This window comes from Coccomyxa subellipsoidea (assembly GCF_000258705.1).
Source record: "Coccomyxa subellipsoidea C-169, whole genome shotgun sequence".
In the NCBI taxonomy this organism is placed as follows: domain Eukaryota; kingdom Viridiplantae; phylum Chlorophyta; class Trebouxiophyceae; family Coccomyxaceae; genus Coccomyxa; species Coccomyxa subellipsoidea.
In genome coordinates this window covers 1076228-1090674 of record NW_005178023.1, presented here as the reverse complement: position 1 = coordinate 1090674, position 14447 = coordinate 1076228, and the positions used below count along the sequence as shown (strand labels likewise).

Below are 14447 nucleotides of genomic sequence, written 5' to 3'. Positions count from 1 at the left end.
ATGTCCACTGGAGCTGGCAGCTTACATTAGGTACATTTTGGTACCGATGAGAGGCACAGGAATAAAGAGGTTTTTCCTTCCGTTCATTGTCTGTGCTCTTCAAGGACTGTTCGCCCTGTTTTGCTCAGCAAAGATTGCTGTACAAAAAGGCTTCAATTTGAGATATCCAGAGTTACAGGGACGTGTTCCGTAGATGTGACAGTGCTATTTCTGATTGCTTTTGCTGCAACGGCAACGGCAACGCAGATATGAATTTCTTGCTGGATTGAGAATAGCACTGAGCATGTCAGGATGATGTTTGCTGTTTGACTGACTTGAAACTCTGCTGCTGTGACAAAATTTCTGTGCAGCAAAAAATGTGCTATGGGCAATTCTGGTTTTGTTTTCTTACATAGTTTTCAGTGTGCAATGACAATTGTTTTGTAAATTGCAAAGGACACTGCTGATGTCAGAAGTTGAATGATCTGAACGACACCATGGTCAGGCCAGGCCAGGCCATAGTACATGGTTTTGCCCTGCCTGCGTGCTCTCCCAAGTTTTACTTGTATGCATGCCATTCACATCTTGAAAACTCCTGCCGGGGGAGAGCTAGCAAGCTCCATTTGAATCAACAGAAAATTTGCAAGACGAGTTCCTGGTGCATCACACTGATGACAGTTGTGGCTGGGACACCGTGCAAGGCATTTTCACTGTACTTCCTGTGCAAGATGATCATCGACTTGGATACCTGGCTCTCAAACATTCTTCGTTGCCACCAGGCCAACCCGATCCCTGTAAAAGAGTCTAATGTCCTCAAGCCACTCTCTCTCAGATCTGGCACGCGTTTACAAGTAGCCAACTGGTACAGGAAGCGGGGACTTGTGATGCCAAGATCGATGCTGCCGTTTTTAACATCGAATAGCGATTGTGTATGCGTATGCATCCGAGCTGCAAAGTTAGCAAGTCCTGCGATCATCCTTGTTCTTTTTGAGGAATGGCCGAGCGAATCTGCAATGTAGACGAGGCGGTCATCGAAGGTTGATGAGCCGCCAAGCCTGGACAATTGCCCATTGCAAACATCAGGATCCCTGTTGCACGCAGGCAACATGGGTCACGTTAAGGTCGTGAAGTCGGGTCCTTACCACAGCAGGTATCAGGTCAAGTACCGGAGAAGGCGAGAGGGAAAGACAGACTACCGTGCACGTCTGAGGCTTACTACCCAGGACAAGAACAAGTACGCAGAAGACGTGCATTGAGCTGCAGCAAATATTTTGTCTATGACATTAACGTTTGGGGAAAGTCAAGCAAATATTGTCAATCAATACAGTAGCTGCCTATTGCAACTGATCGACTGCATCCTTTTTAGAATTTCTATATCAGCGATCCTGATCTTCAGATACGATCTTGCAGGTACAACACCCCCAAGTACCGCTTTGTGGTGCGCTTCACAAACAAGGACGTCATCTGCCAGGTCGCCTATGCCACTGTTGCTGGAGACGTCATTGTGGCATCTGCCTACAGCCACGAGCTGGTCAACTATGGACTGTCAGTTGGCTTGACCAACTACGCTGCCACATACGCTACTGGCCTGCTGCTGGCCAGGCGTGTGCTGACCAAGTTTGGCCTGGCAGATGCCTATGTTGGACAGGTGCAAATCCACACCTCCCTGCACTGATTCTTCAATTGAGGCATCATGACGTCTGCTGGATAACCATGCATCCACAGTAGCAGCATGTACGTATCATTGGCATCAGGCGCAAGGTTCAAGGCACTCAGTACTGAAGGCTTTCAGGGCTGTGATTGTTGAAAGTGGCTGTGTGGGGCAGGAGGAGGCGACAGGCGAGGACTACAACGTGGAGGCTGCTGAGGAGGGCCCCCGCCCCTTCACAGCGCTGCTGGACACCGGCCTCAAGCGCACCTCCACCGGCTCCAAGGTCTTCGCTGCCCTGAAGGTGCGCACTCGCAGCAGCCCGGCCCCAATGCACCAATGCAGCAGGCTGCGCATATACGGCGCAAGTGGTGATGGGAGATTTTGGATGGAGTGTCCCAGTTCCCATGACGCATACGCACAGTCTGTGGGGACTGAGGGCCGCTAAGAATGCGATCTCTTGCCGATCTCTTTCCCTCTCTTGCCGTGTCTGTGGAGGCCCCCCAAGCCAAGATGGCAGGAGTCCAGCCTCCTAGAGCTGTGGCCGTGGCAGTGCATTGTGCTGTGATGGCACCTAGAGGGGGCAGGGGGAAGAGTGGTCTTGTTGCAAGCCTCTGGAACCTAAGGCCTCACATGACCTCTAGTACATGACTTGCGAAGACAGAGATGCCTTGAAGGCATTCATTTGCTCGCTGATGTCATATCGTGCGGATATGCTGACGCGCTGATGTCATGCTGATGGCAGGGTGCGCTGGACGGCGGGCTGGACATCCCGCACAGCGACAAGCGGTTTGTGGGGTACAGCGGCGAGGACAAGAAGCTGGACCCGGAGGTGCTGCGCAAGCACATCTACGGCGGCCACGTGGCAGAGTACATGGAGGAGATGCAGGAGGAGGCGCCCGAGAAGTACCAGTCCCACTTCGCCAAGTGGATCGAGGCCGAGGTCGACCCCGAGGACATCGAGGAGCTCTACAAGGGGGTGCGCGCCCCCTGCCTGACATCATTTTCATATGTTACCACTGCCGCGTGCACACTAGGGGACCGGGCGCAGAGGCCCCTCTTCTTATTTGCTAAGCTGGAAGGGAAAACTTGAACTGTGGGCAGGGAAAGCCCGAATGAGGGCAGATCATGCAGCGTGCTCTTCCCGGAATGTGCAATTTACGGGTCCATTCATGAAAGGGGTTCGTCATAGATCTCTCTTTCATAGTCCGATTGAATGTAATTGGACTGGATGTAGCCCACTAGTAATGTATGTGAGGCTGCTGTGATAGTGGCATGGCAGCGGCTGATGGGTGCTGATTGCCTGGGCAGGTGCACGAGAAGATCCGGGAAAACCCCATCGGCGAGAAGAAGGAGCGCAGCAAGCCAGAGACTGCCCAGAAGAAGTGGAAGCCCAGCAAGCTCACCTACGAGGAGCGCAAGGCCGCCCTCAAGGTACCTCTTTCCCCCTGGCCTCACCCGAGAAGCTCTCCATCTTAAGTTCTGTCCTTTCTTATGCATACAATACATCTATAGATTGTGGACTTCTGTAAGTGTGCTGCCGCAGTGTGACGGGTTGCACTCTTTCGTGGTGCACGCCATGGTTTGGGATCCTCAGCAAAGGGTGCTGTACCATGAGGAGGGTATTTGTATGAGTGTGTACTTGTGGGTGCTCATGGCTGTGGTGTGTGTTTGTGCAGACCAAGCTGGCGCAGCTCAAGGAGGGCGGTGCTGACGAGGATGAGGAGTAGGCGACACTTGGAGCGTTGCCTGGTGTGTGTGCAGCCTGATGCTTGTATGTAGGTCTGCTGGGTGCCAGGGATGTGAGCAGTTCTGATCATTTCAGCTGTCTTATTTGGTACAGCAGGCATGTAAAATGATTTGTGAATGCAGTGCTTGCTCACCGAGGCAAACTGGCGTCCAGCTTTTTCATAGGGCAGCATGCACAGCTTGCCTCTGATATCAACTATTGTATGCATCAGCTGATCGAGTCAAGAAAGGGGGCAATTGCGCCGTGCATGTCTCATATGATTGCCGTACCTGATTGCCCGCTGATGGTCAGACTGCAATACTTCACATTCACCGTGAGTCACACGGCATGCCAAACCCGGTGGGCCACTTAAATTTCCATTGGACCTCCATTGCTTGAATCTAGAAAGTTGAAATGGCTGCGGAAATTGCAATCACATGCATCTCTTCTTTAGCGGAAATTTGCAATCACATGCATAAGGGATTCACCTATAGGCTAGCTTTGGCTTTCCACCCAATTCCATCCTCACGATGCGTTCATAACAGTCATCTGTACAGGACCAAACCGGCTTGCTTTTAATATGAAGAATACAAAAGATCCTGGAAAAAAAGTGAGGCACTGCCCAGAGTCGAACTGGGGTTATTGGATTCAGAGTCCAATGTGATAACCACTACACTACAGCGCCCGATCCGCTTGATGACACCTCATGGATTTCTGCAACATATTATCTTGTTGTCGTGCTAGGATGTCTCGACCCTTCTCGAATGTCCTTTGCGGGATTGAAGTTTCTGATCTTTCTTGGAGGCAAATAAATATGAAACTCGCGAAGGATACCTGTTCCATGTTTTCTGGATATGATCGCCCTGAAAGCCTGTACCAAGTGCTCGGTGTTGAAGTCGATGCCACGCAAGAAGAGCTCAAGCGAGCATACCGTAGGAGAGCTGCACGTCTCCACCCCGACAAAGTAATTCAAGAGGACCGAGAGCGAGCCACCCAGGAGTTCCAGCATCTGTGTCACGCTTTCGAAGTGTTGTCTGACGCCGCGGTGGGATGTCCGGCAACTAACTGTGTATCATTTCCGATCTTCGTGCGATAATTCATTTTCATTCATTCTTACATCCACTTCATTCCACTGCATATTTTACTGTGCTGCAACGCTCCAGGTGTATTTCTGTGAAGTTGATGTGTCGAAGGTTCCAATGGAATCTGTTCGGGTTTTCATATGGATTGCATGTGCTGCAGAGAAGGAGGAAGTACGATCACAGTGGATTAGCTGATAGCCAGAGGGCTTGCAAGAAAGCAACGTACGGTACGATGAGCACGAAATTGCAGTTCGCATCTTGATACACAGTTCGGAGTTTGGCCACACGTCTCCTTTATGTGATTTTATTGCCGGTTCAATGTCCGCATACTTGGCTCTTCAAGTGCTGGGAAGCAGTCGTACTAGCCTGCAAACCGTAGTTTCAACCCTTCAATGCTTTGCAGGGCAACCAAGTCCAGAGGGTTCCCTGCAGCAGCTCTTCAATGATTTTTTTGGAGGCAGCAACTCTCCCAGCGGCGTATCAGGCTTCAATGACTCAACAGGGTACTCATTCGAGACCTCTTGGAGCCATCAGCAGTCCAGCACTTTCAGCCGAGAAGGTCTCTTCAGCTCCGGCGTCAGCACGACCGCAAGGTTTTCAACAACAACAGGTGCGCCTGATCTGTCCTCTGCCATTGCACCACACCCAAATGTTGATTGTTTCCCATGAGCCCAAGCCTGGATCTGCATCATGCATGCATGCTCCCAAGCTCACACGGTTATCCAGTGGCGCCTTGCTGAAGTCACATGAGAGGGTATAGCGATGGAAAGCTTGAAGTGCAACAAGTTTGCAAGCTTATCTTAGCTTCTGCTGCACTTGAGAGAGTATATATCCCACCTGCTGGCAGCTGAGGGATCTCGAGACTGTTCGCGGTGCCAGAACACTGCCATGACCCGTGCATGCTGGCTGGTGCAGCGACCAAGGACCTGGAGCTGCCTCTGACGCTGACACTGGAAGAGGTGCAGCGCGGCGGGGAGAAGGATCTGACCATTATTCGCCGTCTGGCCGACGGCGTGTCTGGCCGGCTCATCTCCGTGGACGAGGCCGTGGCTGTGCAGCTGACACCCGGCATCCGCGAGGGCACCAGGTAGCAATCCAACCCAGATCCAACCCGGAAGGAGGATGATCTTTTCTTCCAGAAGAATGCTTACCTCTGCAACACCAACAGAGTGGCAACAAGAGGATTGCTCTGGACAGGAGAGGCCTCATCTGCTTGAGACAATGTTCTGCCTTGAGCATGTGAACTGCCTGACAGGACAAATTGACAACTGTGTGTAGATTGGAGGACCAATAAAGGTTGGGCTTGTGGGGTGTCACTGATCTAGAAGTGTCCACTGGTGCACATTGATGATCAAAATCGCATGCTGTGCCCTAGTCTTGTCTTTTAAGGCTGCTGCAGATCAAGGTAGTGGACCGGAAATGCATGGTGTTTTCTGTGCAGGATAGTGCTGAGGGGGATGGGCGACGAGGCCCCCGGGAGGGGCTGCTCAGACCTTGTGCTGGTGGTGCGAGAGGCGCTGCACCCCCAGTTTGAGCGCAGGGCCAATGACCTGGTCACCTGCGTCAGCCTACCCTTGCTGCAGGCGCTCACAGCAGACAGCATCCTCGTGCCCACCCTTGGCGGAGGTTCACTGCCGGTGCGCGCGCATGCACCTCAGTGCTTGCAGTGTCTTGCCCTCTGCTTGCCAATTATTGCAGCCTGCCCCTGAGAGCCTTGCCAATTTGTTCTATTTGTTTGCCAAATGTACTGCGCGAGCACCAGTTGCGACATCTTGCATGACTGGCGTCTCCCGTCGGTTGTCAAGGAGCGCTCCTGCTAGCAGCAGGCTCTAAGTACAGCATTTAAAGCTATTCTGGAAGTTGTGATTAGCGATAGTACTGCATCCACCATGAGGGGAGGCGGACATGGTACCAGAAATGCATGTATGCTATCACAATTCGCTGAGGCGCGACTGGTGTTCTGGTAAAACAGGTGGCCTTACGCGGGCCAATCACGCCAGAGACGGTGCTGCGAGTGCCCGGCAAGGGGATGCCGGTGCCAGAGGATCCGGGCAGGTCCGGCGATCTGTGCGTGCGCTTCCGTATAGAATTCCCGTCGGCTGTGACAGCCCAGCAGAAGCACCAGCTGCATGCTGCGCTGCAGTGACCTATATTACCCTCTGCAGGTCCTGTAAAGCAGTGCAATGCAGTGAATAAGGTCCTTTGTGGCCTGCGTGGAGCTCTTGTGAGGAGGCCAATGAGAAGCAGCTCTGGGCTGACCACTGCTCCTGTGTACACCAAGACTATGCAATCCCTGTATCTCTTCATACCAGAAGGCCAAATCCATCCTGTATGATCAGGCCTGGGCTGTGAACCAGGCTGTCTGCGCTGAACATATTCAAAACTGTCAGAGTTTGTCTGCACGTTGCCAGTACGGCATGATCGAGGCTTGAGAGTCTGCAGATTGATCTGACCCAACGCTCAACATTATACCTGATTTTCAGAACACTAGCTGTAGCTGATAGTGAAATACAAGTGTTCTCATGCTGTATTGCCAAGCGCTGCGTGAGTGATCAAATGTAAATGTCAGACCGAAAGCATTGCTCATCAGCAAAGAGCTCAAGCTCGAGCTCGATCGCCCGGGCCCGTTCAACACTTTTACAGTCTGTATATACGGTCTGCATATATGGTGACAGAAGCGTGCTCCTGTCGGGGCCGGCTTATATCACTGCCACTGGCATGCATTGTGCACCTCAGGATCACAGAGGGCGATCGCTGTTCTGATGACTTTGACAGCCATGCAGATTGCATGGAATCTGATGCATGAAGCAGGGACAAATTTGGATCCCAGAGTTGAAGGCTGGCTTGCATGGGGGATGATCCTAATCAGGGGCATCACTCTTTGACACGTGTCCCGAGAATTCTTTGAACCCAGGATTAGATCCATACACAGGCTCAGCTTCACAAAGTCTCTTTAGAGTACAGGTGGGAGCACAGTCTTGCATCTTCAGCTTCGGCAACGCTGCAGACCTTTCTGTACAAATTTTCCTTGAGGAAATATTGCACTCTTCGAGAGTTCATTCTTCTGTCAGAGGCACCTCTTATTAGGTTACAATGTACAAAACAAGTTTGTAATAATTGCTGATAATAGCTGGCATGTAGTTTCGGGATGTGTTCTCACATTATCCTCACCACTTCAGTCATCCTTTCCTCGGTGCTATATTGGAGCACGCTCCAAGCGGTGTCCTGCGAACACAATGTGATCATCCCGTCAGAGGGATATGAGAGATTAGGACAACATGAATCTGCAGCCAGGTATGCTCACACCAAGCAAATAAGTGACCTCCCACACACTCACAGGTCATCAAGAAGTAAAGGACCGTCTGCAAACAGGCACTACTTCTGGAATACGGTGACTGGAGATGTGCAGTGGGACGATCCTGGCGGTGAGGGCCTTTGTCCTCCTCAGACTAAGGCAATTTGGACATACTCTGGACTTGAGCTTTGTGTCTCCTGTACCTGCATTCTTGAGGGTTGCTTTTTGCCTGTGCTCCAGATGTCCCATTCGAGACAGCAAGTGGGCTGCTGTACTGGGTTGGCAAGGATGGGCAGCAGGAGTACAGTGATAAAGAGGTGAGGAACGCCTGCAAGCTCCTTCACATGTGGGCCAGTGCCTCCTCCTATTTGTGGATTTTTCGAGCCCTGGCGCTGCGGCAACATAGCTGTGGTCTCTGTTTGGGCTCATGATGACTGTCTGCTCACACTGCAAAGTGCAGAGCCACTGGACATTTGGCTTTGGCCCGTCCTTTTGCTGGAATCAGAGGATGGCTTAAGGCTGTGCCTAAAGGACAGTGTACTGCACACAGGCACTGCAGTATACATGGGTTGAGGGCTGGAGTGAGCAGTACGAGCGACCATTTTTTTACAATCAGGACACAGGAGAGTCAGTGTGGGACCGCCCACCAGATCTGGCCTGGCGACGGGTGTCAGTTCCAGAGGAGCTGTGATTTGGGATGAGCGCCACCTTGTGTTTGAGTGCCCTGCCTTGCAATCTGTTCGGGACAGATATCCTGGGCTGTTTGGTGCAGCCATTGTGACGATGCAGCAATTCATGTGGCAGTTGGACATTGTTGGTGTTGCACATTTTGTGATGGATTGTTTTGATTATTTGGATGCTGCCAGTTCATCCAATCAGCCCTAGGCGGCTGGAGTGATGTAATCTTCCTTCCTTCCTTCCTTTGTCCATAATGGCGTCCAGAAGACAACAAATGACCTATATAAGTATGTTTTAATGCATGCGCAGATTTTATGTTGTACCAATAGCACTCATTGTCCACCTGGACACCTGGACGGTTCCACTATCAGGAACGTGATAGCTACTAGCTATATAGGAATGATTTAGGAAGATTGTTTTGACTGATTTGATGTGTTTTGTTTCTGGATTTGCTGCTATGTCTGCTGCTCTCATGTAATGACTGTTGATGCACTAAAAATACCATCTCTGTCTTGTTCACTTCTGCTTTGCATGTTTGAGAGAAAGGAACCACTGTGAAGAGTAATACACCAATAAGGTGTCAGGTAAGTGATAGAGGACATGTTTAATTGTCGATGTCGTTACAGAGAAATGCGGCAGCAAATTTGTCAAGGATATTTGTCCAGGCATGTAAATCTCACATCTTCAGAAGACCAAAATAAGTGACATCAGACACTGTGACAGGTCTCTGAGCATTTCTTGAGCCCTCAAAACCGCAGATGGCCGTGGTCCAAATCAATGAGAGTTGGGAGATAGGAGTTGAACTCCTAAATGCTTTCTAGTTGAATGATGAACTGAACCAACATGCTGACGTCTGAGGACAGCTAGCTCTGCCACTGCTATCCACTGTGACATAGCCCAGTTGATCCAGAGCTGCTCAAATGAATAAAGCCCATCAGTCAGGCCGCTGACACAGCACGCGCCGACGGGTGACGTCATGGTATGCTGATGCGAGCGCTGAGCTGGCGCGACCGGGAACAGCGTCCCTGGAGCGGAACAGGGCGGCCATGCGCGTCTTGACCTTCTCTTGCTCTGCTGCCGGCAGCCGGGGATCCACCTGCCAGGCACCAGCATCCGTCCTAAGTACTCTGCCAAGACATTGAACTCACACAGGGGAGACCGCTGTGGCTCCTTCAAGGCGTTCTGGATCAGGGATGAGACTATGCGGCAGCCTTATGCAAGACATGCCATGAACTCCTATGACACCATCTCACCACCTCCACCCTTCACTTCCACTCTACCTGACTCGCTATGATGCAGTCAGGAATTGCATCATAGCGAGTCAGGAACACAGCTTTCAGCCCAATTCTTTTCACGCCAGTCTGCCACTGACACTCTGCGCCACCTGTTCATCAGATGAAGTCGGGATGCAAGAATGCCCTGGAAGGCACCCACCTGCGCTTTAACCATGTTGGCGTCATCCCCCAGCTTGCCTGCGCAGGGCATGAGCGCCTCATCCGCAGCCGACTCTCCAGGAATGCGCGCCTGCAAAGCAATGAAAAATGTTAGCAAGCGGTGTCTTGTCAGAATATTGTACATGCAAACCGCCTGTCTATATCACATCCAAAAATTGTACAATCTGCAGATTATAATTCCATGAAAGCTGTCAAACAGATAGGCATGCATTGGAGCAGATGACATTTTGTAGAATATGCATGTGATGAGGACTGCAGATGACAAAATGCAAGTGGTATAGGGTGCGCGCCTGCACCGCCTTCATGACCACGCTGGCTAGCTCCAGGTGGAGGGCATCGCCGCCGGGCAGGTGGAAGGGCATGAAGCCGTCGGTCAAACCCCCGAACGCGCACACCGCTGGACGGATGCGCTCCGGCAATCTGCATGCAGACCCCACAATTGTTGTCAGATATACTCAAACAAATTTGTATAACCATCACTGCAGCTGCTCAGCGCAGCACATGCTGATCATCTCAAACGAGGGACTCTTCACATTGATCATATAGAAGTTCCATCATAGAACACTTGTCTTGGTATGATTGCAGGCAACGGACATAGGCCATGGGTGCTGGGCAGTGAGCGGGTTCTGCTGAGGAACAAAGCAGCAGCGGGTATGCACGCACCTGCAGACTTGCAGGACCTCCCCTGCGGAGCGCAGGTTGGAATGCATGAGAGCCGGGCGTGGCATGGGGCTGCCAGCTGCTCGCCGCCGCTCCCACGCGCTGACCACCACCTGGCAAATCACACATATCTTGTGAAGCCAGGACGCAGGCTTCTTTAGGCAACAATGCACAATTTGCAACCCTCCAAGACAATTCTATTCGCAGGCAGGTTCCTGTTCACTTGTTGGGAACCGCTTGGTGATCTCTCCAAGAGAACCCATCCTCATGCAACCCCACCATGTCTGCAAGGCCAAAGCAATTATCTAAAACCCGACATTCCTGAGTGGTCTTTAAGAAGACAACAGGCAGCAGGCCACTATCACGGGGCTGGGGCTGACCTCTGCGATGTTCTCATAGGACCCAGAGTCCAGGCGCCAGGTGCGGAAGAGGTCGAACACCTTGCAGCCGCGCGGCAGTGGCGGCTCCTCCGGGTGACGCTCCGCCATATCTTCAAGGAACTCTGCCGGCACCTCTGACACCAGCGCCGCCTGCAAATGCACATCAGCTTTGTAAGATTTCAAAAAACAGCAGAGAAGCATCCATTCTGTCTTCTGGAGACCTCTGCCACAAGGGAAGGGACAGACAGTTTGATCCAGAGAGTCATATGCGCAAAGCCTACAGTATGTCACCATACAGGATCGCCCGCTGGAACACAGGTGTTTTAACCCCGTAAAGCTGACATGCAAATTCATCATCGTTGTAGGTATTCTTCAGTGCACCAAGGAGGTGAACTTGTATGGAGATCTGTTGCAGGCATCACATAATGGTTGCAGGCAGTGGAGACCAAACCACTCTCACCTCCACAAAGGCAGCGGTGCCGAAGGTGTCGGCGAGGGCGGTGGCGGAGGGAACCCCGCCGTTGGCGCGCAGGAACAGCAGGTGCGCCAGGAGGGCCGACACTGGCACCGGCGCGTTTGCGCTGCCGGCTGCGTCGTCATAGCGCGCCAGCAGCGGCGCAGTGATCATCATTAGCTCGTGCGCGTGTGTGCCCACCAGCCTGCCTGCAGCCAGGCCACCCAGACACCCCGTTAATGCAGCCGCGCTCAAGCTACTTGAATCATGGGACAGCCTCCTTCCTATCTCTTTGTGCAGTCTTCAAACCACCCCTTAACGGCCGGCAGGGTGCTTGTCTGCAGGCATGGTGTAGGCATGATTAGCGGCTCTCCCGAGGCAAGTGAATTGTACATGTACTGCCCCTGTGCAGAATGGGACAGGGATGCTTTGCCAAGCGCTCTTTACAATGCTTCTCAAAGAATGTGTGCACACATTGAAGTATGATATGGAATACAGCGTCCCCCTAACACCCTGTCCGCGCCTGAAAAAGCAAGCGGCTGGCAACAACACATGCACCGGAAGCAGAAAAAGTGAGATTGTGGGGCGTGGCCATGGCTCGCCTGTGTACGGGATGCGCTGCTGCGGATCAGTGATGCCGAGGTGGCGAAGGGCGCGATTGATGAGCGTGACGGCGTAGACGGACGATGTGCCCATGTAGTGCGGCAGGTGGCGGGCGCACAGCAGATTTTGCAGCAGCAGGTACGCCCTGTCAGACGAGCGCCGCCCAGCAAACAGCGCCAGCTGCACTCAGCAACAACAGCTGGACACCTCAGCGCATGACTACCCCACTTCCCTGCTCAGCTTCTACACATGCAAGCAATGCCCCACTTGTGACGTCTAGCAAATGCATTCCAACTGAACTCCTTGGCGCATGACCAAAGTGTTCACACATAATCTCATGTCATTGCAGGGCCAAAAGGCTCCTTTGCCCTGAGCGAGCACCATCATCTTGCTCCTGATGGCGCCCCAATCCCTCCAAAACAGGGCCACAATCTGATGAGCAGTAAAGCACATCAGCTAAAACCTACACTAGCAGACAGCGAGGGAACACTGGAGACGTACCTTTGTCTGCAAACCTTCCAGGGCGGAGAGCTGCTGCAGCACTCCGGCTAGGTGCCCCAGTGAGTTGGCCAGGCGCTCAGTGCGGTCCAATCGGACACCGGTGCGCCTGAAGAGGTCCCTCACCTACAGCATGTGGGGCAGTGTATCGGCAATGGAGGGAGACATCTTGTGTGCATTCACATCAAACTCTGATTGTTAGTGGCACGGGGAGCATTTCATGTCATTAGACATATGGAGGTGGGTGCACCTTGCCTGGGCACGTACAGTGATCTGCTGCACAATCTGCGTCAGGGATGTCTCAACGTTCGATGCTGCCTCGACGGGACCTGGACAATCCCAGCCTTTGCTCTCATTGAGTGAGAACGAGGTCTGGCTATCACATTCTTGAAAGTGCAAAGATAGCAGATTGGAAGGTGCGTATGGTCAACTTCGGCTTCAGGAATTAGGCATCAGGGGTCAGGCCTTACGGACCAGTTGCAGTCGTAACGTCTACTCTGTCAGCCTGCTCCACGATGACGGGCGGCAATGGAGTCTTCTCTGCACGCTCTTCCATGCTCTGCACACGCCAATAGGAAAATCCTGTTCATACTGTGTGATGAATCACGAGGGTTGCATTGCATGTTCACTAAAGCATGCAGGCCCGACCTCGGTTGTGGCACAGTTGTTGTAGGTCTCCAGGACCTCATTGCTCTCCTTGGTCACCGGCACAATGCGGTTCAGATCGTGTACTAGCTGCTCGTATTGCCTGAAGAGAGCCGGGTCCTGCAAGTGACGTCACATGACACACAGTAAAAAATGCTTGCTGACTCTTCCATGCAAAATCCCAAACCCACGTACGGATGCTATGTGGAAGTGACAACAATTAGCAAGGCAGCTGACCTCTTCATGTATGCGCTCCAGGGACATGGGTGTCTTGCGGATGTTGAGGCAGAATGTTGCCTCCACGGAAGTGTACAGATCTGAGTACACCTTGTGCATCTTGGGCTTGTAGACATCATTCACGAGCACGCTGTTCAGTTCCTGCTCGCTGAATGACAGCAATTTCTGTACCAACGGGCTTCCAAGGCATGCATCCAGGGCATCTGCGCACCACAGTGTATTAAACGGTGACTTTGTAATGGAAGTCTCTCTGGTGCATGCAACGACAAGGGTGCATGTGCTGCCTCCAAGGAACTCTGTGCATGCGCGCTGGGCACATCGAGCTCACCTATGAGGTCTTGGCTGGCGCCAGCTTGTTTGGCATAGAAGCTTGAACGGTTCCGAAGGCGATCAATTTTTATGCTTCCGTAGTCCCAGTCGAGAGAGGGCTTTGAAGCGCCAGTAGGCGCCTCAGAGTCATGATGAGGGGATGAATGCTCGACATTTGTGTCGATTGCGCCATTCTGAGTAGCCATATGCTTGTAGCTGCACAACAATTCACCTGTACAATAAACTGCAGATCATTTAGACACCTTACATGCCGGGCACAGACTCTTAGGACGTGTCCGCAATGGCATGCAGTCTCTCACGCGCAATAAGCGCTTCATACATGTCTTATCAGATTACAACATATAGCCAGCACTGTACGCGACTCAAGCTGAACGAAATCCTGGGAGGCATGACAGTAAATCCTACACATCCACTCCTTCAATTCAAAGTCTCTGGCCATATTCTTATCGGCGAGTCAGAACGTCTCTTCCAAGCCTAACATACAGTCTCTTTCACATGGGCAAATGGAATGCTTCAAAATCGATGCATTGAGGAGATCGGCCTTGTCATATAGAGTGACTCATCACCCAAGGCCAAAAGTGCTTCCTTGTGTTTCACAGAATCTTGTAGTATTCACTCTTAGCTACAGCTTTCTTTGCAAAATAGCTCACTCTTGGTGGCATCGGACATAAGCCCGGCACAAGGACAGGGCCCTCACCCAGCAAGTGGCGTTTTGTGCTTGTGATCCGGGGTATATGAACCTGAGATACCATTTGTGCACAGTGAGTTTGATGTT

The 14447-nt window shown here is 52.0% G+C and overlaps 4 protein-coding genes and 1 non-coding gene across 5 annotated transcripts; 4 read left to right on the top strand and 1 right to left on the bottom strand.

Moving 5' to 3' along the window:
- Positions 1 to 1059: 1059 nt before the first annotated feature.
- Positions 1060 to 3497, top strand: COCSUDRAFT_54775 (60S ribosomal protein L5). The gene is made up of 6 exons (XM_005643696.1): positions 1060 to 1213; positions 1390 to 1627; positions 1806 to 1931; positions 2373 to 2606; positions 2939 to 3061; positions 3307 to 3497. Exons 1-6 carry the CDS (start codon positions 1086 to 1088, stop codon positions 3355 to 3357), a joined length of 900 nt encoding a protein of 299 aa, XP_005643753.1. The 5' UTR covers positions 1060 to 1085; the 3' UTR covers positions 3358 to 3497.
- A 472-nt stretch (positions 3498 to 3969) lies between these two features.
- Positions 3970 to 4041, bottom strand: COCSUDRAFT_t70. Its single transcript has one exon. It is a non-coding gene; the product is annotated as a tRNA-Gln (tRNA).
- Positions 4042 to 5337: 1296 nt separating this feature from the next.
- On the top strand, positions 5338 to 6584 carry COCSUDRAFT_59691 (HSP40/DnaJ peptide-binding protein; the record flags this gene model as incomplete). Its single annotated transcript, XM_005643695.1, has 3 exons — positions 5338 to 5525; positions 5880 to 6075; positions 6411 to 6584. 3 exons carry the CDS (start codon positions 5338 to 5340, stop codon positions 6582 to 6584), a joined length of 558 nt encoding a protein of 185 aa, XP_005643752.1.
- A 799-nt stretch (positions 6585 to 7383) lies between these two features.
- On the top strand, positions 7384 to 8902 carry COCSUDRAFT_54774 (hypothetical protein). Its single transcript, XM_005643694.1, has 4 exons — positions 7384 to 7732; positions 7811 to 7863; positions 7974 to 8050; positions 8284 to 8902. The coding sequence occupies exons 1-4, from the start codon at positions 7587 to 7589 to the stop codon at positions 8422 to 8424; spliced, it is 417 nt and encodes a 138-aa protein (XP_005643751.1). The 5' UTR covers positions 7384 to 7586; the 3' UTR covers positions 8425 to 8902.
- Positions 8903 to 13152: 4250 nt separating this feature from the next.
- On the top strand, positions 13153 to 14155 carry COCSUDRAFT_34386 (hypothetical protein). Its single transcript, XM_005643693.1, has 3 exons — positions 13153 to 13225; positions 13343 to 13545; positions 13671 to 14155. Exons 1-2 carry the CDS (start codon positions 13173 to 13175, stop codon positions 13452 to 13454), a joined length of 165 nt encoding a protein of 54 aa, XP_005643750.1. The 5' UTR covers positions 13153 to 13172; the 3' UTR covers positions 13455 to 13545; positions 13671 to 14155.
- The last annotated feature ends 292 nt before the right edge of the window (positions 14156 to 14447 follow it).